The sequence below is a fragment of the Glycine soja genome, chromosome 8, assembly GCF_004193775.1.
Source record: "Glycine soja cultivar W05 chromosome 8, ASM419377v2, whole genome shotgun sequence".
In the NCBI taxonomy this organism is placed as follows: domain Eukaryota; kingdom Viridiplantae; phylum Streptophyta; class Magnoliopsida; order Fabales; family Fabaceae; genus Glycine; species Glycine soja.
Window position 1 is genome coordinate 5,745,056 of NC_041009.1, and position 26,977 is coordinate 5,772,032.

Below are 26,977 nucleotides of genomic sequence, written 5' to 3' on the forward strand. Positions count from 1 at the left end.
TGTACATGTATTAAATGTTTGATAAAAAAATTTAGTCTGCAGTAATCTTATTTGAATCAAATAAAATTATATTTTTAAATATGATAGTTTGTAAAAAATAAGTATGAGCACTTAAATATATAATTTTTCTGAACTGTTGTTATCCGTAACCTTTAAAAAGTTATTTACTCTAATCCCTTCACGGCTCCATTTTTATTAAGTTTAATCTGAATAATAAGTGTACAATATTCAGATTTGGTGGGATTTTCCAAGTTATATGTAGGCTGCAAGTTGAGCTTCCAAACAAAGAACACACGTACCTACCTCTGAAACATAGAAAAAGGTTTTTCAGTGTTTTTCACGGACTGGTATAAGCTCCATCCATGTCTCACTGAGGAGATTCCTTTCCTTCCTTCTTCGCTTATTATTTGCTTTTGTCTCTGTACCAAAAGCAAGCAACCCCATTTAATAGGCCATTCCTTCTTCCATCACGGGCCACTAAATTCCAACACCTTAACATTTTTATAAGATGCATGAATGTTATATGATACATAATAATATATCTAGCCACATTCATTCATATTATAACAACATATAGATTTATTTTTTTCGGTAAATATTATTGTTAATTTTTGTTAGCACGAATATTCAAATCTACCATCTCCTTCCTTCGTAAGGACTCTAACTATGTATATAACAACATATAGATAGTTAGAGTTAGAGTTAGAGTCAGATACAACATTTTGCTCTCAAGGCCACAACAATGGCCAACAAAGTCCATGTTTTGTTGTGTGTCCTTGTGACAACGTTGTTGAGTTGTGATGTTGTTGTTGTTGTTTGGGGCCAGACATTCGCTTGTGATGTTGGGAAGAGCCCTGCAGTGGCAGGTTATGGTTTCTGTGACAAGTCTTTGGGAGTGGAAGCAAGGGTGAAAGACCTTGTTGGGAGGTTGACATTGCAAGAGAAGATAGGGAACTTGGTGAACTCTGCTGTGGATGTGAGTAGGCTTGGGATTCCAAAGTACGAATGGTGGTCCGAAGCACTTCATGGAGTGTCCAACGTTGGCCCCGGGACGCGATTCTCCAACGTGATTCCTGGTGCAACCAGCTTTCCCATGCCTATTCTCACTGCTGCTTCTTTCAACACTTCGTTGTTTGAAGTCATTGGAAGGGTGAGGCTTCTCTTGTTGTTGTTGTTGTTCTTGTGTGACTATTTATTTCTTTACTAAACATATGTGGAAGCTCTTTGATTCTGTTTGATGTTTTTTTCTATTGCATTCACATTTCACAATGCAGTTTGTTAGTGATTCAATGAAGCCAGAATAAAAGAGTAATGATCTTTTAACACACCAATTTTTTTCATAACACTTTTGCAGTACTCTTCATTTTTCTCTTCCTATCATATCACTTATCATTCCTAAGTTTTTTTTTTTTTCTCTTTTATCTGTGTCAACTAGCATTTTGAGTGTATAAAATTCATTTTTGCAAATAAAAAGGGACAAAAGTTAGATACAGTTCATTAAATGTTTTTTGCTTTATTCTCCAATTTGAATTGGAGTTTATCAAAAGCACTCTTATGAATGACATCTTTTGTACAAAACAAAAACAAACAAATCAGTAAATGCATAATTTTGTATGACATTTTTTCTTATGCAATGATGCTGCAACTAATGATTATTGGTTAAGATAAGAAGGTGGGATAGCTAAAGGCATTATTGATTAATGCTTTTGGTTGGAAATCTTTTGGGTACAAATTTTTGTAGTTGAATAATAATAAAATCAAACAAAAAAGCAGGTGAGTTCTTGGAGGGAATCTGCAGAATTTCAAAGCAGACATTCTGAGGTTCTTGCTAATGTTTTGAAGCGAAAGTATATAAAAGAGAGTGCTTTATGTTAATTAATTACCAGTGGCAAAATTTAAAAATTAATCAAACTCTCAATTCTCAGATGGCGTGCATTTAGATTGAATTAAAATGTAGAGTTCATGATATTTGAAAACATCAAGCACCATAGCATAAAAAAAAGAGTTTAAACTTTGAAGTGGTGTTGAGGCTATTTTCGCAGGTGGTGTCAACGGAAGCAAGAGCAATGTACAATGTTGGCCTTGCTGGTTTGACATATTGGTCACCAAACATTAACATATTCAGAGATCCAAGATGGGGAAGAGGTCTTGAAACGCCAGGGGAAGACCCTGTGCTCACTAGCAAATATGCAGCAGGCTATGTCAAAGGTCTTCAACAAACTGATGGTGGAGACCCCAACAAGCTCAAGGTTGCAGCTTGTTGCAAACACTATACAGCCTATGATGTGGATAATTGGAAAGGAATTCAGCGTTACACCTTCAATGCCGTGGTAATAATAATGATAACAAATAATCTACAATTGGTCTGATGAAAACTCCCTGTGCAAGTTCTTAAGGATGGGATGGAAAAGAATCATTTTCATGGTTTTTGATGTTTTAGCTGTGTTGATTTTGTTAAGGTGACTAAGCAAGATATGGAGGACACATTCCAACCACCATTCAAGAGCTGTGTGATTGATGGCAATGTTGCCAGTGTCATGTGTTCCTACAACAAGGTTAATGGAAAGCCAACTTGTGCAGACCCTGACCTCCTAAAGGGTGTTGTCCGTGGCGAATGGAAACTAAATGGGTACCTTTCTAAATCTTCTATCTCTCTCATTTTATTTGTCACTTCTGAAATATTTTTTGTCCCTTAAGAAATCAATGCACTGGTAGATGTATAATTGTAACTCTACAGTGTAGTTAATGAAGATATTTTAGTTGGATAATATTATTTTATCATGGAATTAGTATAATCAATTGTTTACTTAAGATGTGTACTTCATCTGATACGACAAACAAAATGAAGCAGAAGGAATATATAATGATGTTTAATTGTTTATTTGCCATCTTTTGTTGTCAATGTTGTCTTTACAATAATATGAATATATGGACTAAGCAGATATATAGTTTCTGACTGTGACTCGGTAGAAGTGCTTTACAAAGATCAGCACTACACCAAGACTCCTGAAGAAGCTGCAGCCATATCCATTCTGGCAGGTACAAAGACTACATAATCATCACCACATATTCATAGACAAATGTTGAATTGCCGATTAATTATAACATTGTTGCTGGAAAAAGTCTTGGATTTCGGGTTCATTTGAGTTTCATTTACTACTGCTATGTGTTACATTGTTGTATCATCTAAGTTTCTCGCGTTATTGTTTCTGACAAGGTATATGGTTGGTTTAGTGGTAGTGTGAAATTCTTTAAGAGTGATTTTTATCAATTTACATAAGAAATCCCTTACTTATCTTTGCTATATACAAATTTTGATTTGGCAGGGTTGGATTTGAACTGTGGAAGATTTCTTGGCCAATACACAGAAGGTGCTGTCAAGCAAGGGCTTATAGATGAAGCATCCATTAACAATGCTGTCACCAACAACTTCGCCACGTTGATGCGTCTAGGATTCTTTGATGGTGATCCAAGAAAGCAACCTTATGGAAACCTTGGTCCAAAAGATGTCTGCACTCAAGAAAACCAGGAACTTGCCCGAGAAGCTGCAAGGCAAGGGATTGTGTTGCTGAAAAATAGTCCAGCATCACTGCCTCTCAATGCCAAAGCCATTAAATCGTTGGCAGTTATTGGACCCAATGCTAATGCTACTAGGGTCATGATTGGAAACTATGAAGGTATCAAAGTTCCAACTTTATGCATACCACTCATCCATAATGATATCAACTAGGGAAAGGTGTCAAATTTAGTCATTTATTAAGTACTTTTATTTTGAAGCACCATACTTTAACACAAGTAAATTCTCAAGTTAACATACCTGTTACTGTTAGTCTCATCATAAAAAAAGTGTGATTCTCCTTAAGTAAGGTCTCACATTCAAGTCTTGAGAATGAAAAAAATAAATACTCAAAGAGCTTTGTTCTCTTAAATGAGTTCACTTGAGTGGACTAAAATTAGTTGGGATCCAAAATACGAGTGTCTTACACAGAAAAGGAAAAACTAAATTATTCATTTGGTATTCAGAAGACTATTGTTACATCCCTTTGGTTCTTGAGTAACAATCTTTTTTAGGTAAAAATATTCCAAGTTTATTGAGAGTGAGACCAATAAGATTTTATTAGATGAAAATACTGAGACTAAATTGAGGGGTTTACTCACAAAACAACTATAGGCAAAATGGATCAAATTGTTTGATGTCATAAGTTCACTTGTTATCTCCCCTTTTAGCTTAAAATCTCATTTAACAAACTCCAAAAATTTTGCAGGCATCCCATGTAAGTATATATCACCCTTGCAAGGCCTAACAGCCTTTGCTCCAACAAGTTATGCTGCTGGCTGTCTTGATGTGCGCTGCCCCAATCCAGTACTAGATGATGCCAAAAAGATTGCTGCCTCTGCTGATGCCACGGTGATTGTAGTCGGTGCAAGTCTAGCAATTGAGGCAGAAAGTCTAGACAGAGTCAACATTCTTCTTCCAGGACAGCAACAACTTCTAGTCTCTGAAGTTGCAAATGCATCCAAGGGACCTGTGATTCTTGTCATAATGTCTGGAGGAGGCATGGATGTGTCCTTTGCTAAAAATAACAATAAAATCACAAGCATTTTGTGGGTTGGCTACCCCGGAGAAGCTGGTGGAGCTGCCATAGCTGATGTGATCTTTGGGTTTCACAATCCAAGTAAGTCACTCATATGCACTGATTGGATAAACTTATTCATAAGCACTTATAGGAGAGAGAGAAAATAAGAAGATAAAATACATTGAGCTTCTCCATAAGCTAAAATCAACATATGCATCTTAGCTTTTAGAGAAGTTAAATGAAAAAACTTTCTATAAAAGTTAAGTGCATAAGTTGATTTTAGCTTATGCGATAAGCTTACTTAATACATTTTTACTTTCTGATTCTCGTCTACTATAAATGCTTACGGAGAAGTTTATCCAAACAGAGTTGAATCATGTTTCAGTCTCACGGTCTCTTCTCATAGCACACAATTTTCATGCCAATGATGACACAAGTTTGACACCCATGGATGGTTTTCTGATTTAGGTGGAAGGCTACCTATGACATGGTATCCACAATCATATGTAGACAAAGTGCCAATGACCAACATGAACATGAGGCCAGATCCTGCCACAGGTTACCCTGGTAGAACATACAGGTTTTACAAAGGGGAAACTGTTTTCGCATTTGGAGATGGATTAAGCTACTCCAGTATGGTGCATAAGTTAGTTAAAGCGCCTCAATTGGTGTCAGTTCAACTAGCTGAGGATCATGTGTGCCGTTCCTCAGAATGCAAGTCAATTGATGTTGTTGGTGAACATTGTCAAAACTTGGTGTTTGATATTCACCTTAGGATCAAGAACAAGGGGAAAATGAGCAGTGCTCATACAGTGTTTTTGTTCTCTACTCCTCCTGCAGTGCACAATGCACCACAGAAACACTTGCTGGGTTTTGAGAAAGTTCACCTGATAGGAAAATCAGAAGCACTGGTTAGTTTCAAAGTAGATGTTTGTAAAGATTTGAGTATAGTTGATGAACTTGGCAACAGAAAAGTTGCCTTAGGACAGCATCTGCTTCATGTGGGGGACTTGAAGCATCCTTTGAGTGTGATGATTTGAAACAAGCCGTCAAATCTTCAGCATTCAGTCTTTTCTTTTTTTTTCCTAGTTCGTTTCCTTGTTAAAAAAAATTAAAGGGGACAAGAAATAATTCTGAGGTAATTGTAACAAATTTTTTGATTTCTTTTTCAAATAAGAAAATGAAATCAAAAACAAGTTTTTAAGTAAGGCCACAAAAGTTTTTTTTAATATTACGGTATTTGTTACACTATTCAAGTGTTAGACACTAATTATCGTTTAAATCATATGGCAGAAAACCCTTAAACACAAGGCACAAACATGCATTCCATTTCTTTTTTTGATGTTCATATAAATCACATAAAATGAGTCTCTTCTCATGATTGCCAACCTCACGGATCGCCGTGATTTCACGGTTGAATTCAATATTTAACAAATCAAACTCATTTTCTTTTATTTTTTTTCTGCATTGTTATGATCAACCCCTACTAATTAATGGTGGAAACGACCAAATTCTCCGCAAACTGGGAATGGCCCAGTGGCCTTAAGCAAACAAACAAATTTAATGAGGTTCAAAAGCCATTAGCCAAAATAAAGAGAATTAAAAAAAAAAGTTCTTAAAACTAAGATCCATATATCAAATTGTAATATCTGAAACCTAAAAAAAGATTGTATTTAGTAAAAAGATACATGTGATTTAGAAAGAAGAAAAAAAATCAAATTTATCACATTGACATTAAAAAATCCATTATTGATCCAACTATTATATAATGTGTGACTTGAATGATAATGATCAAAATGACAATAACAACCGTGATTAAGTTTAAAAATTCAGATAAAATAAATAGAAATTTCAAAAAACTATTCAATATCTTTTTAGTTCAAGTGACTCATGTGACAAGATATTAAACCATTTGGGAGAAGAAGAAAAAAGGTGATTTAGGCCGAATTAATGAAAAGATGGTATAAAAGGATTTAAAATTAATTTGTTGGTGATGGACACGAGTGTTGTTGCTGCTACAGATGGAGAAGGGTAGAACCGTGGTGGTGTCCGCTCTGCAGTTTGCTTGCACCGATGATATCTCAACAAACGTCGCCACCGCCGAGAGGTAACAGTTTCACATCTTCCTTTATTTTCCCACTTTCAATTTCAATTCATTTCAAATTCCTTTATTGTCACAAGTTTATGAGCTGCCCAGGTTAAAAAGATTTCATTTTTCACTCTTGCTTGCACTGAATATCGCTCACATTCAGAGGAAATATATTACAATGGAATTTCATATGATAATTTTCAATTAGGGTTAGCACACAGAGACAACCCTGACCGTGGTTAAATCAAAGTTTGCAGCTTGGGAAATTGGTGTCTTGTTTGTGCAAGTTTCTTTTAATTACTATTGGGCTTGATCCCTTGTTTTGTTTTTTATATGTTGAAGATTTTTTTCTATCGGCAAATGTTAATTTATTAGTTTTGTTAGTAGGGGGTCAAACCTGCGACCTTTAAGGGTGTGTTTGATTTATATTTGAGAAAACTGTTTTTAGTTTTCAAAATGTAACTAAACAAGGTTGTTCAGACAAACTGGTGGAGGGCGGTGCAAGGTACAAAGCAGAGTGTGGAATTGAGGAAGAGGTTAAACAAGACGAAAACAGAAGAAAAAGATGAGAAAACATTTCTCAGCTGTTTCTGTTTTTTGGTTTTTAAAACATGTTTTGTAAACAATATTTGGATGAAAAATTAATTACTGAGTGGTGTGGAATTGTTTTAGAAAACAATTTTTAAAACCAAAAGGTGAGAAGGGAATCAAGCAGGCCCTAATTCAGTTGTGCTCTGGATTCTGTTTCTGCTTCTAACTGAAGCTCTTTGAGCTTCACCTTTTCTTCCCTAATTACTGGTTCACCTTTACTTTCCTAATTACTGGTTAAGTATACAAGAGATAATTTGTAGATTAATCAATGTAAGAAATGAAATTTCTATGCATGTTATGTGATGCTTTGATTCTTGTGCAGGCTAGTTAGAGCTGCACATAAACAGGGTGCGAACATCATTCTCATTCAGGTCTGCATATTTAAAACCTGGGATGCCCTTCCCTGATAGTGCTTCCTACTTGTGTTACATATCAATTATAGAATATCTAATTTCATACAATCTTTTGTTCACTTCTTTAATTGTTTGGTAACATTAAGGTCAAGTAGGGTATGTGCACAAATGGATTGTGTGTGTATTTTTCATTCATTGGGTTTCAAAACTTTATGATTATCTGTTCACCGCTTCAACTAAAAATGATCTTGTTTTAAGCAAAATGTGGAGGAGCAATCTCCAACGTGGCAATGCAAATATTGAGGTTGTGGTTGTGGATTAGAAGCATATATCTGGTTTGGTTATCCATTTACTTGAAGACGACTTCCCTTGATTTATAATTCAGTGAGTAGATTGTATAAAACCATTTTTGTGATGGTATAACTATTTTTTACCATGAATAATACAATACTATATTACAAATCTTAGCATGTTATGATCAAAGGACTTTGACTTGAGTCAAACCATGTGATATGCTAGATGAAAAATCTATTGAGGCTATGAGAGAATCTGTTAGACAGGGAGAAGAATTGTTCTTCTGAAATGTGCTTGTGTAAATGAAATTTTGATTAGATTTGAATAAATTACTGTTTACTTCTGCATTATTTATTAATCTAATATGCATTTTGTTACACTAAATATTTGGCATTGACTTCTAATAATGCTGATGATTCTTGACTGTAATTGCTGACATTGACAGCAATGTTTTTGCTGGAATTTTATTTATCTTTGAAACTACTGACTGAAAGGGATTTTTATGTCTTTTGATGTTCATATGAAAAAAGAAAAAAAAAAGATTCATTATCCTATCATTGTGCAGATAGTAATTTTACTGGACTTGTTAATTCTGACAGAAAACTCTGATGGGTTGTTTTGTTTGGATCATATTTAATGATTTATGACTAATTTCAGGAACTCTTTGAAGGTTATTACTTCTGTCAGGCACAAAGAGAGGATTTCATTCAAAGAGCTAAGCCACATAAGGACCATCCCACAATCCTCAGGTAAAATAATTGAAAAGTGGCTTCTGGGATCTACTTCTCAGTCACTTCTTGCATGCTTTTCAATGGACTACAACCATATAAGGTTGCTGTTTAAGGGGCAGAGAAACAAATATTGGCTTTGTCTTTTATGCTCATCATCCTGTAGTGAATCTTATTCTTGTTTCAATGTTCATAATGTAGGATGCAGAAACTTGCAAAAGAGTTAGGTGTAGTCATTCCAGTTAGCTTCTTTGAGGAGGCAAACAATGCACATTATAACTCAATAGCCATAATTGATGCTGATGGAACTGATCTTGGGATTTATAGAAAGTCCCATATTCCAGATGGACCAGGTATGCAATATTCAGGTCATTTATGTGTCATTTAGTATGCGTACATCCTAACTCGTCCAACAAATTCCCCTACAGGTTATGAGGAAAAGTTCTATTTTAATCCAGGTGACACTGGATTCAAGGTAGGTGCTTAAGGTAGGCTTATTTGATAATTTGATATTCACTGCTTCGAATGACCTTGGTTTTATAGTTATTTCTTATGACTAGTGAACATCATATAACATTGAGGCGTTTGCTGAACAGGTTTTCCAGACTAAATTAGCAAAAATTGGAGTTGGTAAGAACTTTTAATTACTATAACTGTATGGATTTTATTTTTTTGCCTGTAGTCAAATCTTTATTTATTGTGGTTGTATCAAGATCTTTAGACAGAGAAAAATGTTGGATCTATAAAAACACATTTGCCCTATTTTGACTTTAGCTTTGCTAAAGCAACCATACACATTTTGGAAGCTGCATTTTTCATCTTTCTTCCAGATAGGAAACTGAAGTTAACCAAAAAAAAAATATTTTAATTAATTTTCATGTCAGCTATTTGCTGGGACCAGTGGTTTCCTGAGGCAGCCCGAGCAATGGTGCTTCAAGGTGCTGAGATTTTATTTTATCCCACTGCTATTGGGTCTGAACCTCAAGATGGAAGCATTGACTCTCGTGACCACTGGAAACGAGTAATGCAAGGACATGCTGGGGCTAATTTGGTAGGTTTTGTACACAAGTTAGTAGTTATCCATCCACATATATTATCATTTATACTGTATGTCTATATGGTGCATATCTTGCTTTCTCTTTCTTATATCTGTGTATGTATGCCATGCTCCCAGCTGTTTCTATTTCCTAATTTAGAACTCCTTTAGCATTAGTTCTTGGATAAAAAAATCCAAGATATACTTTGCTAAAGTTTGTATCAGAGGAAAGGGAAATTACCATTTCGTCATTTTTTTTATAAATATCAAGGATGTAACCACTTGTGTCAACATTAATGCTTAAACTTCCCAACATATTTGATCAAATAATTTTGGAAAATGCAGGTACCTCTTGTGGCATCAAATAGGATAGGAAAGGAGATAATTGAGACTGAGCATGGAAAAAGTGAGATAACATTCTATGGAAACTCCTTCATAGCAGGTAATTTGACTTAAGTGTTTTCTTTTTTGACACAGAAGCACATTTTACTTGACCGGTGCAGTGAGGGGAAGCCTTTCATTAAAAGATGATATACTTTTTCCATATTCATATGATGATCATATCAACCTTTAACCAATCTTTTCTTGATGTTTAGCATTTTCACTTTCCAGTTTTTTTTTATATATTTTAATGAATTTTTCTCTTCATTTGTTGATATACACTTGGAAAGATTTAGCTGCAAGCATGAGTTGTGTTTCTATTTTTGTCTTCTCTATCAACATGCAGGACCTACTGGAGAAATCATTTCAACTGCTGACGATAAAGACGAAGCTGTTCTTATTGCACAATTTGATTTGGACAAGATCAAATCCGTGAGACATTGTTGGGGGGTATTCCGTGATAGGCGTCCAGATCTATATAAGGTGCTTTTAACATTAGATGGCATCAATCCCGTCCAGTGATAGATAAACATTTTACCTTGTAATTGTTATAGAATGTTACCTGGAATGGTTTAAGCCTTTACAAACTTCCAGAGCAATTATTTACTCACCAAGAAGTCAAGAATAAGGGATAACACAAATGTATTATCTGCTAATTTCATCTAATTCAATAAATCCTATGGAATTAACGATCAATCAGCAAAGTGATTTGATGTTTTGTATTGCACTTTAAGCATAAACAAATCATCTGAATCATTTGACACCATGTATGAACATTATATTTCATTTTATGCAATAGTTTTCAGAAGAGGAAAACATGTTACTTCTTCAGTTCTCCAAGCCTTCAATAAAAGGCTTACAAAGCCTTATGGACCAAGACCAGTCCATATACCTTAATTTTTTCTTTAAGAAGACTATTTTTCTATTAATAAGAAAACAACATTTAATTTTAATGGCATTAGAAATATGTCCAAAACCATTATGAATCTTCTTAACTGTTGAATAAACAACTCCATAGCTATCCAGTGATATTAGCTAATGATGAACTACTTGAATGTTTTGTTGTTCATAGGCATTGATCACACGCACCATTGTCAAGTAAATTTGTAAGAAGATTTTGTTATGCAATTGTTGAAATTAAATTTGTCAGTTAACTTATCTTTATATATTAAAATTGAATCATTTTTTAAAAGAGAGGTGAATAATATATTATTGTATTTTATTTTATTATGTGAGATTATTTTTTTCACTTCAAATCATATTTTTACCTAAAGTTCTATGTATTCAATAAGAAGTTTTGGTTTAATGATTAAATTAATAAAATTCAACTATATAAAACAATTATTGAAAAAATGTAATTTTACCATGAATTGACTCAATCCTCCTCACAAAATATTAAATTTAAGCTAAATCTTTTATTTTATTTATTTAGGTTTTCCTCTACATTGCAATATTGTACTAACCATTTAAATTATTAGTTACAAGCATTGTACCCGTCTATTTAATAAATATTTATAAAATTAGTTATTAATTATTAATTATTGCCATTCATTCACTCCGAGACACATTTTTATTTATCATTGTTTAATACTTTTTTATTAATTGAAAAATAATAAATAATAATAAATCTCTGTATATAAACTTGTTAGGTTATATAACATGACATCTCATTCAAATTGATTTTTTATATCTTCCACTTATATTTCAGAAACGTCGATCATTCATCATCACACAAATATAAAAACATCATTTTTTTTTATAAGCGTACTAATTAATATAATAGATACAAATTTTGTAATATTTCAAAAATATAAGTTACAATTTTATCGAAAATATAGATATAACTAAATTAAATCGGATGTTCTCATAAAATTAATATTATTAATTTAATCATTTCATTATAGGTCTGATAATGAGGTTATCTTTTTATGTATAAATCGTGAAATTAATATAGTAAAATTGTTATTGCTATTTTATGATTTACAGAGGAGTTAGAGGTTAAATTTCTAAGATTGAAATTAAAAATCATTGTCATTTTTTATAATTGGGAGAGTAATTAAATTCTTGTGAATTTTTTAAGATTTTTGCCAATTATATATTTAAAAACTATTTTAGTTTTGGAATATTTTTAAAACCCTCCTTTGGTTTTCAACATAATCCTAACTCAAAGTTGTTATATTTTGTATCCACACACTTTTCTTTTTGTTTTATCCAACTTGGTTTTCTTGATCACTTTATTTATTTCAAATTTATATTAAAATAATAAATTATTTTTCACACACATATAAATATATTTTGGTGGACTATATTTGAGTGACGTTGGAGATTCTAACCTGCATTGCACCCTTATAGCAACCAAGTCTATCCATCACTCTTTTATTACATGCCTTAATTAACCAATTCTAACTACCCCGGTAGAGATTATAGGTTCATTCACTTTGGGTTGCCTACCTGCCCAAAAGCAATAATAAATAAAAATCGAACCAATCCAACTTCATACTATTTATTTGATTTACATTTTTAGACATTTAAATTTGACCTAATCCAACCACACCACTAATCGATTTTGTCTATCGCCAATTCCCTTCTATTTAACATTTCCTTTCAGCAAATAAATTCAAAACTAACAATTTCTTTTAATATAATTACATATGAATATATGTGCGTGTGTCTTTGGTCCTAAAATATTGAAGGCTATAATTCTTTCATGAGAAATATTTATGATACTCTTATATATATATATATATATATATATATATATATATATATATATATATATATATATTATTAAGTGTGATTTATATAAGTCTCGCTAAATATGTGAGTCCTTCTTTAACTTATTAATTATTTGTATTCTTCTTTTCTTTTCTTTTTTTTAACAGAATTATCTGTATTCTTCTTATAAAGATAGGAAAATGATGTAACGCCACTACTCCACTAGTATTTGATTATTAAATTATATAAAATGAACAAACCATTATCAAAAGGATCAGAGTTACATTTTAACAAATTTAATCAACTTTTTTCGATCGGATACTTACGTCTATGCTAGTCATTTAGGTTAATTTAGTTCAAGATCTTTTTTCAGAGGAAATACATATAACAAATAGATAATGAATTTAAATCATATTTTTTTGCTAATCATAATATGTATCGTCTGAAACAATTATTAATTTTTATAGAAATGATGAACACAAAAAAAAAATTAATATTTTTCTTAACAAAATTTATTCCATATCAATACCAATGTCAGAGTCGTTCAATTCATAATATAATCATGTTGGAAAAGTAATCCATAATTACAAAGGAATCATATTAGTTTAACCGTCAACAAATGATATCAATATGTTTGCTTGCCTTTTAGCGTTAATCAAAAGCAAGCCTTTGTACTTATTATATTATTCACTGAACCTTCTGGAGTCATTTACTAAACCTAGACAAAAGAAAATTATAAAAACCTAGTTGTCCCTTGGAATATCACATAAGCCAATTTTTTTCTCAACATACTCGAATATACTGACAAGTTCATCGAAGGGAAGATTTATCACATAATTAGATCACTAAATTTCATCAGCAGCAAGTCCTTTTCTTTTATATACACACATATATACCTTATCTTCGTTATCTTTTTTATTCAAAATTTAATACATCACTTTTTATATTTTTATTTAAAAATTATCTTATTTCAATTTTATCTAGTTACTTTAATCATAAAATGAGTTGTAAATATTAATTAAGTATGAGTAATTTCTAATTATAACACTAATAAGAATTTAATGCTTATGAACTGACGATGTAAAATAGTATTATATCGTCATTCAATCATAAATCATCATTTGAATTACTATAAGGGTGTATTTGATTTACTAGAAAAGATAAGATATACAGAACATGAAAGAAATAATTTTGTGCAGCGAGAAGGAGAAAGATGATGCTGATAACATTTGAATAAATTAACAATAAAAAAAAAAGAAATAATGAACAAAAAGGGAATAACAAAATCCATATGGCCCTCGCCCGCGACTGAGGTGTCTACGACATGTGGTCAAGGTACAACATTTGAAGAATAAGATTTAGAGAAAGAGACACATATGGAAAAAAAAAAGTATGGAACAATGAAAAGTAAAAAAATAAGAATAATATTGTATTTTTATTTTTGTTAGACATTAGACAAAAAGTTGTATGATGGTTTACTGAGTTATAAGTTTTTGAATATTTGTTCAGTCTATTATTGTTTGTTTTGTAGTGTATCATTAGTCATTTTTAAAATCAAACATTGAATAAATATTTTTGTGATATTCAATTTCTTATTTTTTAGCGAATCAAACACACCCTAAGATAATTATTTTACAAGTCAAAAACTTACCATTAATTATGATTAAATAATAGTGTAAAATTTTACACACACTCTGTGCATAATCCTTTTTCTCTGTTAATAAATAATACGATAACAAATTAGTAATTTAATGAATAATTGCACTCAATAATTGCCACAAAATTTATATGAAAAATTTGTTTTTAATAAACGCACCAGACAAAACAAGTTGATGATATTAAACTATGATTGATTATAATTAAAGAAACTGAACTAACTAGTACTTATAGATTAGTTTAATTACATTATTATAGGAAGCTCCACCTTGTCGAGGTTTGTGCATTTCTAGGTCTTCCAACTGAAAACATAGATTAATATTATACTACTATAAGCAAGGAAACTACTTATGATATACATACATACATATATATATATATATATATATATATATCATACTACTTAGTAGTATAATTTAACAGCATATTTTATGTACATACGCGTATTAGTCACTATCTTTGAAAAAAGGAATTGTTGGTTTTAACGCCCAAATGTATTTTTGCTTCATTGACAGAAAATTATTGACTCCTCTAAAACATTTTTTTTAAAGTTAAAGTGTTTCAGCGATGGCATCATGAAAGTGTGGTCCAATTTGAAATTATTAATCAAGAATCGGTTAGCCAGGCTATATGAATAATATAAATAAGGAATAATGCAACGATATATCCCAATAATACCATTGCTAAATACCACTAAAATAGGGACATTGCAATGATATAATATTAAAATGTAGGTTAAAATATTAAAACAAAGAATTTGATTTTTTTTAAATCAAGAATTTTAGTTAAATGGTTACTTTTCATGACATTGACCGTTAATAAAAAAATGTTAACCACTCAATTACCGACGTAACATTATAATATATAGTTTTTTAATTAGATTCTTAATTGATTTAAAGATGTTCTTATAAATCAACATAAAAATTCTCTAGATATCTTTCATATAATTATGTAATTATCAATGAGCTTTTTCTTATAAAAAATAATAATTATAGTAAATGAATGAAATAAAATTTAAAAATATCAATTAAATTGTATAATTCTTATGAAATAATCTAATTAGTAAAATCAGCAAGGTCCAACTGTTTTAAAATGTTACAATATAATTGAAAGAAAAATATTTAAAGTTGAGAGTAAATATATATGGTTAATACTTTAAATGTTAAAGATATATTTTATAGAAAAATTTGAAAAATCATGAAAAATGTATAGTTAATTAAAAACAATTAAAAGTTATAATTTTAAAACATATTTGTCATTCTTTAGTGAGAAAGTTCTCTCAAGATTAAATTCCGTTTAAAAGATTATACATTATATACTATAAAATAGATATAAAAGTAATCAATCTAAACGTATAAGTATCTTAAATTTGAAAAAAGGAAAATTTTTATGTGAAAAAATGAATTTTATTAACTTGAGAGTATAAACAGTTATAAGTTATAGAACAAATTTCACCAACATAAATAGAAAAATTTAAAACATAATTAATTTGGGGGATTTTTTTGTGACGTCTAGTGTATTGTCTTAATGTAAAATTGTCTCCGTGATACACCCACACAAATGTTTGTAGCATCTATTATCTTGTCTTGCAGTAAAATTGTCTTTGTGATACACCAATGCAAAGTATTATTACAGTCAAGATTATAGGTCTTGCACTAAAAATTTAATCCATCTATAACTCTTATAAGTACTAAAAATGTCATTTTATGGTATAAACATTTAATATATGTTGTCATTATAGTGAAATAGTTACTTTTTTTAACTCGGTAAAATATTATATTTATATATATATTCACAAATTGTGCCAAGAACCATTTACATCTCATAGGTAGCTAAGGTCGTGTATTCTCATCTCAGAAATAGTTACTAAATGTCAAAAAGTCTTTTGTAAGTATTACATGTTTTCGTTTAAAAATATCTCAATCTCAATTGTATTGAAATCAAGATTGATTTGAAGAGAATTCGAACTTGAAACTTACAATATACTTGATACAAATTAGTAATTCACTTGAAAAAAAAGTTGCGGTCCACCTTGGATATTTCCATGGATCAGATATACATTTATAATAACACAAAAATGCCTGGATCCGGAATCCAGATTGATTCTTGCACCAGAGCATCACAAATGGGAAGGGACGTGCCCACAACACAAAAGTAGTATAATTTCATCATGATGACATAAGATTTTTCACGTGGTTGCTGTCACACAGGATCATCGCTCCTCGTTGGCTTCGAACCAAAAATAGGGAAGCGTGCAAGTGACAATATAATTTATTACTAAAAATAAAATAAAATAATAGAGGAGATTCTTGCAGCATAGTGGGGTCCACGGATCTCCTTAGAGACTTCCCCCACATTCAATTATTGTCACCTGCGTCAACCACTCTTAGGAAGCCACGTGTCCGGCGCCTTAGATTTCGACACCCGAGTGGGGCCCACCTTCCTTTGTCGCATAGCAGAGTGCATTTACGGGCCGCACACACGCGCGCCCCACACGCTCGAGACGCAGCGTGCACCGCAGTGGCGTTGAAAAAATGTTTCACGGTTCGTTTCGTTCAGTTACGGGCCGTTGTGGCCGTTGATTCTGATCCCAGGCAACGCTGAAGCGCCACGTGGCTACTTTGGTTTGGTTGGATCTAATTGTAGTCGCGCTGTTCTTGTTGGATGCAGCGAACTGGCGTTGAAGGTTAGATAATTTTAATTGTCGTCGTTTCAGCGAGGAAGATGTTAGTGGCGTGGCTCCTCGTTTGGCTTTGGCTTGGCTCGGCTCATGCCAAAAATATGTTAAAAAAACAGACAAACATGTATCAGAAAATGCTTAGTATATAAAAATCTATGATGTCATTCAATAATGCGTCTATAAAAATAATTAATGAGTTTTCTTTTTCATCATTATATTGGTTAGTATATAAAAATATTTATTTTTAATCGTATTTTTTTTATCCATCAAATTTAAATCGAGACATTATATAAGAAAATCAAATCTCAATTTAATATTAATCAAACTAACGATCGGACGATTTTCTTAATAAGCTTATTAACACGCATCATTGTATAACTATACAAAACTTTTGATGTTACATATAAGTTAAATTTATTAAATTGTTAATAAGTTTAAGTCTCATGTGCTGTCAACAAATTAAAATTTACTCTTCATAATATGATGTTAAATTAATCATTATACAAATTAAAAATCTTATCATATATAGAAAATGCAAGAAAATTATATTCACAGTGTATTTCAATCACTATTTTTTTGCCTATTAATATTTGCATGGATTTAAACAAGTTGAGATATATATTAATGAATTGAAGGTTTATATATTCTTAACATACAAAATTATATTTCATTATATTAATATAGTAATAATATTATAATTTTTATTTGACACTAATAAATAATAATAAAAACTAAATTATTACTGTACATAGATGAACTGGCATATAAAATGATATACATATACACCCTAAAATATATACATAATTAAAGTACCAATAATAACTAATTATTTGACTTGGTGACAATGCTTGTTAAAGGTTTTGTAACTCAACGAGGAGTTGAGAATTTGTCATCATGGGACCTTTGGACTTTTCTTAGTACTTGCTAAGTTGTTGTATATTATGCTGGACCGACCCAATGTAATTATAAGAGATGTTTAAAGCAAATTTAAAGAAAAATAATTTCACTTGGAAAAAAAAAAAGTTATATGTTGGATTTTTTTAACATATGTAACCCTTAGGTCTGTCTTGATATTGTGTTTTCATTAGTATAAATTTATTAATTAATTCTCAACATTTTGCCCAACATGAAATTTCCAAATTTGTGGAAGTAAGTTATTAATTTGGTTATTCTAATATATATATATCATCAGTATTTGTAGGAGGTTATTTTTTTCGGAAGGCCAAAGGAATATTATAAAATAAACAAAACCTGCTGATTGATAGAAGAAGTATTTGTAGGAGTCTTATTTTAAGGTATACCTGTAAAGTATTATAGCAATCATTTTCCAATTAATAATTAGCAAGTTCGAGGACTAGAAAGTATAAAGTTTGCCCGCTTTTGCCATCGATCTTGATCTGATGACCGACGAGAGAAAGCAAAGACAACTAACTAACTTGCTTTGAAGTGCAATTTGTGAAGGGTGCAATAAAGCAATTAATTATTGTTTATTTATTTGATTTTTCTAAAAAAAATATTTTATTTGTTATAACTTATATTAATAATTTTAAAATTTATTAAAAAAATATTTTTTTAGCTAATTTCAAAAAACCGTATGGTCAAATTTATAATATATCTTTGTGTAATAATAATTTATTAAATGAGTATTTGATTAAGTTATTTATCTAAACACATTTTTGCCAAAAAAAAAAAACTAAACACATTTATTTTATGACAGATATTAAGAACACACTATTTAGGGTTTGACTGCACTAAAGTTAGGGATACACTCGATAAAGTATAATAATAACTACTAATTAAAAAATCAACGATGAGATTTGTGATAAAATCAAATACATACATATATAATAAAAATCTAAAATTAGTTATAAATTCAACACTTGATTTCCTAATTAATACTTATATATATGGGTTAAGATGTATTTTTTGTTCTCCTATTTTTTAAAAATTTGAAATTACAATCTTCTCGTCTTTTAATTGAGTTATTTTATTCTTCACTTTTAAAAATTCTTGGATTTTAATTCTTCATTTTAAATTGATACATTATGTTTTTCATTTTTTTTTTTAAATTATAATTTTAATCCTTATAATTGATTTAAAACGTTAATTTATGCATTTTGTAAATATTATACGATACATATCTATTTATTATCTATATGATAAATATTTTTTTAAAAATGATTTAATTGTTGATGAGCTTAATTTATTATTATTTTTGAAGAACATAGAAAAATATATTTGAAAATGTTATGATCTATGGCAAAGAATTTGTAAATGACAAAACGGATATAAAATATAAATTTCATGAAAGAACCATTATTCACAAAGAAATAATTTAATAAGATTGTTGATACTAAAACTGTAAAATCTTTTAATAATTAGAAGTCAGATATAATGTGATTATTTCTTATACGTAATAGTTTTAGTGATTAATTACCACGCTTTAAAATAAATTTGAATAATTTAAAATATAACGAAATGATTTTAGTTTTTATAGACTTGAGAAATGAAAGACATTAGACGGTAAGAATTTAAAATAAAATGGTCTAAATTGTAAAAATTCTCAAAAAGTTAAATTCTTAAAAAAAATTTAAATTATTTATATCCAATATAAGAATTTAACATTCTCAACCTTTTTTTAAAGAACATCCTCAACTTAAGATTCTCAGAAACTTAAAAGAATCTTCCATCAAATACCCCACGGGGTAATGTTAACAATTTCAATAACTCACTTTGATAGAAATAAGTTTTCCAGAAATAAAAATAATTTTACTGAGACAAATATATAAAGTCAATTATGAGTTTTTGTCTAATAAAAAAAGTGTTTAAAAGACTAAATATTGATTTAATATTAGAGCCTTTTTGATTATTTGAATCAGTGTCGTATTCCCCACCAGAATAATTTAAAATTCGAAATCTAAAATGAGTTTTGTCGTTAAAAAAATAAATCATTTTTACATATTAACGCCACAAGGGTGTAAATGAGTGGATCATAAAAATTGAAAAGTAATGATGTCATTATTACCTAAAAAAAATTACCACTAAGTAAATAAGTAATATATATATATATATATATATATATATATATATATATATATAATGAATTTAATTTATACATACAAAGAATGAACGTCTCATGATATCTAACTCAAAAAAAAAAAAAGAATTTAATTTATAACATATGTCTATTAAAGGTTCACCAGGGATAAGGATTTTTGTTGGAGAATAGATAAGAATCACGGTCCAGCCAATTGGCTATTTTGGATTTGAATAGCGTGGCAAACTGATTAATTAGATTAATTTCTGTCAATGATGTCATCTTAAGGACTAACTAATTTTTGTATTAAGCTTCCTCCAATACCCACCTACCTTTCTTGTCAATTGTTCTCTACCTCTAAACGAAACTCAACCGGTTAGCATCACAACAAAAAAGCTCAATGTCAAAATCAACCAAGTTACTTTTTACTTTTACTATTAAGTATGAATCTATTAACTTTTCAAATCCAAGAAACATTAAAGCCAAATTTTTGGGAAAAAGTTTCTCAGGTATTGAACAGTAGATTAATATTATATTCTTCTCTTATTTTCTCCTATAGGTTCTCTTCTCCTTCATTATAAAAAAGTATTGAATAAAAAAGTAAAAATATTTAATATCTTTAAATATAGAATACATTTAATATGTACTATTTTTTAAAAAAGAAAAGTATTAATGAAAAAATATTGTAAGAGAATGTAAAATGATTCTAAGAATACTAATTACTATATACAAAGAAAATAAGAGAATTAATAAGGCAAAAAAAAAAAACAATTCTAATTCTCAATGTATATAGTGTTATAGTTCCTAAAAATTAAGAAAATTTGAGCAAATTCTTGAGAGTACAATTCATCTATCACATTAATCCAAGTTTTTTTTATGTGATGTTGTGATTTAACAGTTATTAGCACATATTTAAAGACTAAAATATAATAAATAACTAAATTTGGATATTTAGATAACTATATAGTATTGAAATTTCAAGGAATTGTTTAAAATTTTCTTAGTTTAGTTTACTCATGTGATAATATTTAACACTTTTCGAGGAAATAAAAAGTGATTTACCTGTAAGTAAGAGAATTTAAAATTATTCTTATTCTAAAATCTAAATAGTAGTAATATTGTGTACTAGGAAAGAGAAACTTCAATGAGCTTACCTAAGCTGCCTAACCCAAAACCGAAGTTTGCGTTATCATGCAAAACCTAATTTTCCCTCGTTGTGGCGACAAGGATCTTCACGTTACACCAAAACCGTAGATTCGTTGCGTTCGTCAAGTCGTTGACTTCAACTACATCAACGGTCGTGAAACCACCGTTACCGCAGCGGATTACACCTCCAAATATATTTTGTTCGATGTTGGTAGACACGAGCGCGCCGCGACAGCTCCTGCTTCCACTAACCCAAGACAGACAACCAACCCCCACAGTGGACAAAGTGCAAAAACTCAAAACCACCCTTCGTTTTCACCGTACGAAACACTGACCCAGGGGCACTATAGAAATTTCCCAGCCATCTTTTTCGACCAAAAGTATGCATGTCCCGCCAGCATGTGACGCTTGTTCCAGCCACTTGCCAATAATGGCAATTTTGTCATTTCGTCAAATCCTCAAACCTGATATTTTTTAATATGCAATTTTAGTTTTTTTATTTTTAAGAAGTTGATGATTCTAGTTTTTAATTTTTAACTGAAACATTCTATTTTTCATTTTTTAAATATTTATAATTTTAATTTTTATGATCAATTTAAAATGTTGATTTATGAATTTTATAAATGTCGATTATGATATGATTATTTATCCTTCACTTGGTAAATATTTTTTAAAAATTATTTAATTAATAATAAATATAATTTATTAAAAAAATACACAATTAAATTTAAAATTAAAAAAATAATTTAAAGTCACAAAATGAGAGAAAAAACATTTTAATTAAAAAATAGAAAATTAAAATTATGAATTTTTAAAAAATAAAAGACAAAATATCTTAATTAAAAAAACAAAAAAAACTATGAATTTAAAAAATAAGAAAATGAAAATTATATTTTAATTTTTTTTCAATAATTTTATTCTGGATAGGATCAATTATAACACTAATCCTTGGCATGAGACTTACCCGGACACTCTTTAACCTCGATATTTTTTTTTTGCTTGGCGTTCATTTCGTTACTCGCCAAGACAAAATTTCATAAAAAAAAAGAAGAAAAAACAGAGCCGCCCCTACTTTATTTATTAGCGTTGCTTTATTACGTAACGAGTTTCTCTCTGTCTGGCTCGTGTTCCTCCTCCTCTTTTTCTTTCGTCAATATTTCGGTATTTCCTTTGTCTTTTCTTCCTCTTCTTATTCTTCGTTAGTTTTCAAGTCCTAAGGGTTTTGAGTGGTTTTCAGATCTGGAAGTCTCTATAGTTTCCATCGGTAAATTTTTAATCTGATCCAGCTTTCGTTTCTCTGCCTCAATATTGTGTTTCTGTAATCCAATTGCTCCGTGTTCCGTTGATTTTTCGTGTTCTTATAGCTTGTTCTTTGTTATGTTTGTGTCGGTTGCTGGTGCTATGTTTAATTTGTGCTTTTATTTTTTATGGAATTCAGGGTATGGTAATGGTTCTTTTTTTTTTTTTTTTTGAGTTGGGGTGGGGGGTGGGATGGGGGGGTTCTTTGTGTGTGAAATGATACTCTTTTCTGTTTTTGGTTTGGGGGGAATTTTTCAGATTTGGTTTTAGGGGTTGCTCTCTCTGTTTGTTTGTGTTTTACTGGTTAATTCAGTAAAATTTCGGGAAATTATGATAATTTTCGATCTATTTGTGTTAATATTTTGCTTTGTTGTCTTGTTTTCTGATGTGGGTATGGTGTAGGCAAACTGGTTATTCTTCCAGTTGATTGATTTTCTCTGCATATTCCTTCTTTTTAGTGTCTTCTTTAGACTAAGATTCAAAACAATGTGTGAATGTGGTGCCTTTTTTTTAATTATACTTGGATCTACTGCTCTGCATATCCACTTATTGCTGATTGTCTTAACTCCTTATAGTCATCATGTGTTCTTATTGAATGCTAATATTTTTATGAGCGTGATGTATTATAAACATATATACTGGTTGTATGTCTATCTTATTGTTAACTTACCCTGATTGAATAATTTATATACTGGTTGTATATCCATCTTATTGTTAACTTACCCTGATTGAATAATTGAAGCCTTTAAAGTAATGTAGCACAGTATGCTATGTTGGTTATTCTGCTCTAGATCAGAATTAATATTTTGCTTTTACTTCCTATCCTTGAGGCTTGAATTGCTTGTTATGCTCTAATTTTATGCAGGAGCAACTCTACATATCTTTGGCCTTCTCTTTGGAAAATTGGTTTCTGCTGGAAATATTGCAAATAAATTCATATACTGAAAGGGCTTTATGAATAGGGAGTTCAATACAACCAGAATCAGAATGGATCCGACCCCTATTGAATTGGCCAAGGTCAGAGAACTCTTTATGAATTATGATGTTTTCAGTTTCCTTTATTTTTCCTTGTTACAACTTACAAGCTTTATTTTAATTTTTTTTCTCTTTGATTCTGTTTCTAGTCCAAGCTATATTTGATATTCTCTTGTTAACAATAGATTTGAGGTTCTTTCTTCATGAAATGAAAATTTGGTATTCCATATTCTAACCTTCCCTTTGTATTTTGTCTCTTAATATTTCTTTTTCTGGTAACATAAAACAATTTTTTGTTTTCATTTTTTTCTTGATAATCAAAATTTCGATCTTTTTTGGCTGAGAATGCTTATTACAACTTCATATCTTTGCAGACCCATCTTTCATAAATATTGCAGAAAAGTTAACTGATTACTGTGGACAGCAGAAAAATAGTATGGAAACTTGTTTTTCATGTTGCAATACCTAGGTGTGGTGTAGTTTAAATTTGTTTGAACCCTTGGAACAATTAGACCGAAATTCTTGCTGGAATATGATACTTTTCATTTGTAGTTCTGTGTCAATATGTTTAGAAATTCTATGCCTTTTCTCACTAATATATTGTACCGTCTCCCTTCTGATGTGTTATTTCATTAAATTGGATTTTTTTTTTGCTTATGTTAGGGGTGAGACATGAAAACTTGACATTTCTTTTTTTTTTTAATCATGAGAACCCTCAATCATGGCAGTGAAGTGTTTTATATGGGTGCATTGTGGGTTCAAAAATAGTTTTTCTTTTAAGTATTAATTCATTCATTAATAACCTATTTCTTTATCTCTTTGTCAGGGTTAATGAAGCTTAATGGTTTATTCACTAGGAGCACGAGAAGCTCCAGAGAACTCTTTACATCAGTATTAAGCAGTCTTATCAAAGGTTTCTTTCCAAGAGATGTTATAAGATATAATTGGTAAAATTAAGTTTATTGAAAGATTTTGCAAAACTTTGCCTGGGATATAGTGAAAATGGACAGATCAGATACATCAGGCTTTGTAAGTGGTGGAAGCTGTATATTGGAATTTGTTTTTCTAGCCTTAAACTTCTGGTAGTTATGTGAGTATTGTAGTAGCATGTGGTGAACTGTTCTGCTACTTCAACCCTCTGTAGCTGTTGTGCACAACATCTGGATAATGGATTTGAACATGAAAGCTTTACTGTCTCCTCATGATGCTGAACTTAGGAAGGATGACAACTTTGGTGATACTACATTATGCTTGAATGGCATTGGCTTTGGAGAAACAAGTAAGACTAGTTATACATGTACTGAGAGCAATCTTGGGATGAAGTTTTCCAATGTTTCTGATGATGGCTGCAGATTGGTTCTGGGATTGGGCCCAACCCCTATGGCATATGGCGATGACTACAACAATTTGGGGTTGAATATGAAGAAAAAGTCAGCCAACCTTTTTACTCAGCATGTGCCATCTGAATGTGAATCAATCCTTCAACTTGGTCTTTCGGGTGTAACAAATGAGGCATCAAGTGTGCTTGACTGCTCAGGTTCAACTGAGACTGATGTGAATATGTCATGTTTCTCAAGCCAAACTTCTTCAGAAAATTATTATTCAAGGATTCCTGTTGTTGATGAGGGTTCTACCTCAGCAAAGAAATCAGGTGGCTATATGCCATCACTTCTTTTAGCTCCAAGAATGGATAGCGCTGAAAGTTCAGTGCAGACACAAGAATTTATTGTTGGAAGTAAACCTCAACCGTGCCCAGAACCATCCAATGGTGTAGATTACTCACTTGGCACTGTATCTGGGCCCCAGGATACAGGGATAACTCCAGAGAACCGAACAAGCAACCCTAAGAGATGTAGATTTTTTGGCTGTACGAAGGGAGCTCGAGGTGCTTCGGGGCTTTGTATTGGACATGGTGGTGGACAGAGATGTCAGAAACCTGGATGCAACAAAGGTGCTGAGAGCCGAACTGCTTATTGCAAGGCCCATGGTGGAGGGAAGAGGTGCCAACACTTGGGATGTACTAAAAGTGCTGAGGGGAAGACGGATTATTGCATTGCTCATGGCGGTGGTAGGCGATGTGGGTATCCAGGTGGGTGCAACAAAGCTGCACGGGGTAAGTCAGGACTTTGCATTAGACATGGAGGGGGTAAGAGGTGTAGAATAGAAGGTTGCACTCGGAGTGCTGAAGGGCAGGCTGGGTTGTGCATCTCTCATGGAGGTGGACGCCGTTGTCAGTACCAAGAATGTAATAAGGGTGCACAAGGGAGCACTATGTATTGCAAAGCACATGGTGGTGGGAAACGATGCTCATTTGCAGGGTGTACCAAAGGTGCTGAAGGAAGCACCCCATTGTGTAAGGCACATGGTGGGGGGAAGCGCTGCCTTTTCAATGGAGGTGGCATTTGCCCAAAAAGTGTGCATGGAGGCACTAACTTCTGTGTTGCTCATGGTGGTGGAAAGAGGTGTGCTGTTGCAGGTTGCACCAAGAGTGCACGTGGCCGTACTGACTGTTGTGTCAGGCATGGTGGGGGGAAGCGATGCAAGTATGAAGGCTGTGGGAAGAGTGCTCAAGGGAGCACAGATTTCTGCAAGGCACATGGTGGAGGAAAGCGATGTAGTTGGGGAGATGGAAAGTGTGAGAAATTTGCAAGGGGAAAGAGTGGACTCTGTGCTGCTCACAGCAGCTTGGTGCAGGAGCGGGAAATGAACAAGGGCGGTCTGATTGCGCCAGGACTTTTCCGTGGTCTTGTACCTTCTGCTTCCACTGCCTGTAGCAGTTTTGAGAACAATTCTTCCTCAGGTGTCAGTGTTCTGTCCGACTCCTACGATTCCATGGAAACTCCAGCAAAAAGACAGCACCTGATACCCAAGGAGGTGCTAGTTCCGCTCTCGATGAAATCACCATCTTATTCAAGCTTCTTGGCTGCCAAGAAGTCGGACCAAGACAGAAACTGCCAAAGCTTGGCCGCAGGCGGCAGTGGTGCTCAGAAAGGCATTGACTTTAATCTCCCGGAGGGCAGGGTCCACGGCGGCGACCTCATGTTGTATTTTGGAGGGAATCTCAAAAATGCACTTGACGACATCTGAAATGGGAGAGGGAGCCGGTGTCGCGCAAGTTGTAGATTCATTTTAGGAATTAGGGACCATTTCCATCATGGAATTCTGTATAATGCTTTGTTGCTGCTTGTTCAATAACTGTGTATAGTTGGGTGTTTATTATTATTATTAGCCATTAGGCTCTTCCTATTGTTTGTAGTGCTTTGTCTGTAAGGTGGCTTTCATTATTCATTCTAAGATGGTGAACTTGCTGCAATTTAATCATTGTAATATTCTTAAACATCTATTTTTATTGTTTTAAAAATAAAAGCGGTGAAAACTGAAGACCACATCTGCTTTGTGGCCTTGTTTCGCAAACTATAA

At 31.7% G+C, this 26,977-nt stretch overlaps 3 protein-coding genes across 6 annotated transcripts; all 3 read left to right on the forward strand.

The window, feature by feature from the left end:
• The first annotated feature begins 304 nt into the window (after positions 1-304).
• Positions 305-5,806, forward strand: LOC114421420 (beta-xylosidase/alpha-L-arabinofuranosidase 2-like). Its single transcript, XM_028387320.1, has 7 exons — positions 305-1,150; positions 2,043-2,330; positions 2,460-2,629; positions 2,942-3,039; positions 3,327-3,677; positions 4,266-4,676; positions 5,046-5,806. The coding sequence occupies exons 1-7, from the start codon at positions 743-745 to the stop codon at positions 5,615-5,617; spliced, it is 2,298 nt and encodes a 765-aa protein (XP_028243121.1). The 5' UTR covers positions 305-742; the 3' UTR covers positions 5,618-5,806.
• A 583-nt stretch (positions 5,807-6,389) lies between these two features.
• Positions 6,390-10,840, forward strand: LOC114421421 (N-carbamoylputrescine amidase). Of its 2 annotated transcripts, XM_028387322.1 has the most exons (10): positions 6,390-6,509; positions 6,599-6,684; positions 7,580-7,628; positions 8,562-8,653; positions 8,834-8,985; positions 9,061-9,107; positions 9,229-9,262; positions 9,517-9,683; positions 10,014-10,110; positions 10,396-10,840. In XM_028387322.1, exons 2-10 carry the CDS (start codon positions 6,599-6,601, stop codon positions 10,569-10,571), a joined length of 900 nt encoding a protein of 299 aa, XP_028243123.1. In that variant the 5' UTR covers positions 6,390-6,509; the 3' UTR covers positions 10,572-10,840. The 2 variants fall into 2 exon arrangements, with proteins under 2 accessions (XP_028243123.1, XP_028243122.1); XM_028387321.1 differs by having other exon boundaries at positions 6,493-6,684.
• Positions 10,841-22,297: 11,457 nt separating this feature from the next.
• LOC114421422 lies at positions 22,298-26,969 on the forward strand. 3 transcript variants are annotated; one of them, XM_028387325.1, is made up of 4 exons: positions 22,428-22,444; positions 22,521-22,547; positions 23,448-23,599; positions 24,384-26,969. In XM_028387325.1, exon 4 carries the CDS (start codon positions 24,725-24,727, stop codon positions 26,642-26,644), a length of 1,920 nt encoding a protein of 639 aa, XP_028243126.1. In that variant the 5' UTR covers positions 22,428-22,444; positions 22,521-22,547; positions 23,448-23,599; positions 24,384-24,724; the 3' UTR covers positions 26,645-26,969. The 3 variants fall into 3 exon arrangements, with proteins under 3 accessions (XP_028243125.1, XP_028243124.1, XP_028243126.1); XM_028387324.1 differs by lacking the exon at positions 22,521-22,547 and having other exon boundaries at positions 22,298-22,444; XM_028387323.1 differs by having other exon boundaries at positions 22,393-22,547.
• The last annotated feature ends 8 nt before the right edge of the window (positions 26,970-26,977 follow it).

Excerpts from the sequence above, each read along its gene's own strand:
- LOC114421420 (XM_028387320.1), top strand. The coding sequence starts at position 743 with ATGGCCAACAAAGTCCATGTTTTGTTGTGTGTCCTTGTGACAACGTTG. Across the intron at positions 2,331-2,459 it reads GTTACACCTTCAATGCCGTG|GTGACTAAGCAAGATATGGA; the intron begins GTAATAATAATG and ends GATTTTGTTAAG. Across the intron at positions 2,630-2,941 it reads GGCGAATGGAAACTAAATGG|ATATATAGTTTCTGACTGTG; the intron begins GTACCTTTCTAA and ends TGGACTAAGCAG.
- LOC114421421 (XM_028387322.1), top strand. The coding sequence starts at position 6,599 with ATGGAGAAGGGTAGAACCGTGGTGGTGTCCGCTCTGCAGTTTGCTTGC. Across the intron at positions 8,654-8,833 it reads GACCATCCCACAATCCTCAG|GATGCAGAAACTTGCAAAAG; the intron begins GTAAAATAATTG and ends TTCATAATGTAG. Across the intron at positions 10,111-10,395 it reads TGGAAACTCCTTCATAGCAG|GACCTACTGGAGAAATCATT; the intron begins GTAATTTGACTT and ends ATCAACATGCAG.
- LOC114421422 (XM_028387324.1), top strand. The coding sequence starts at position 24,725 with ATGGATTTGAACATGAAAGCTTTACTGTCTCCTCATGATGCTGAACTT.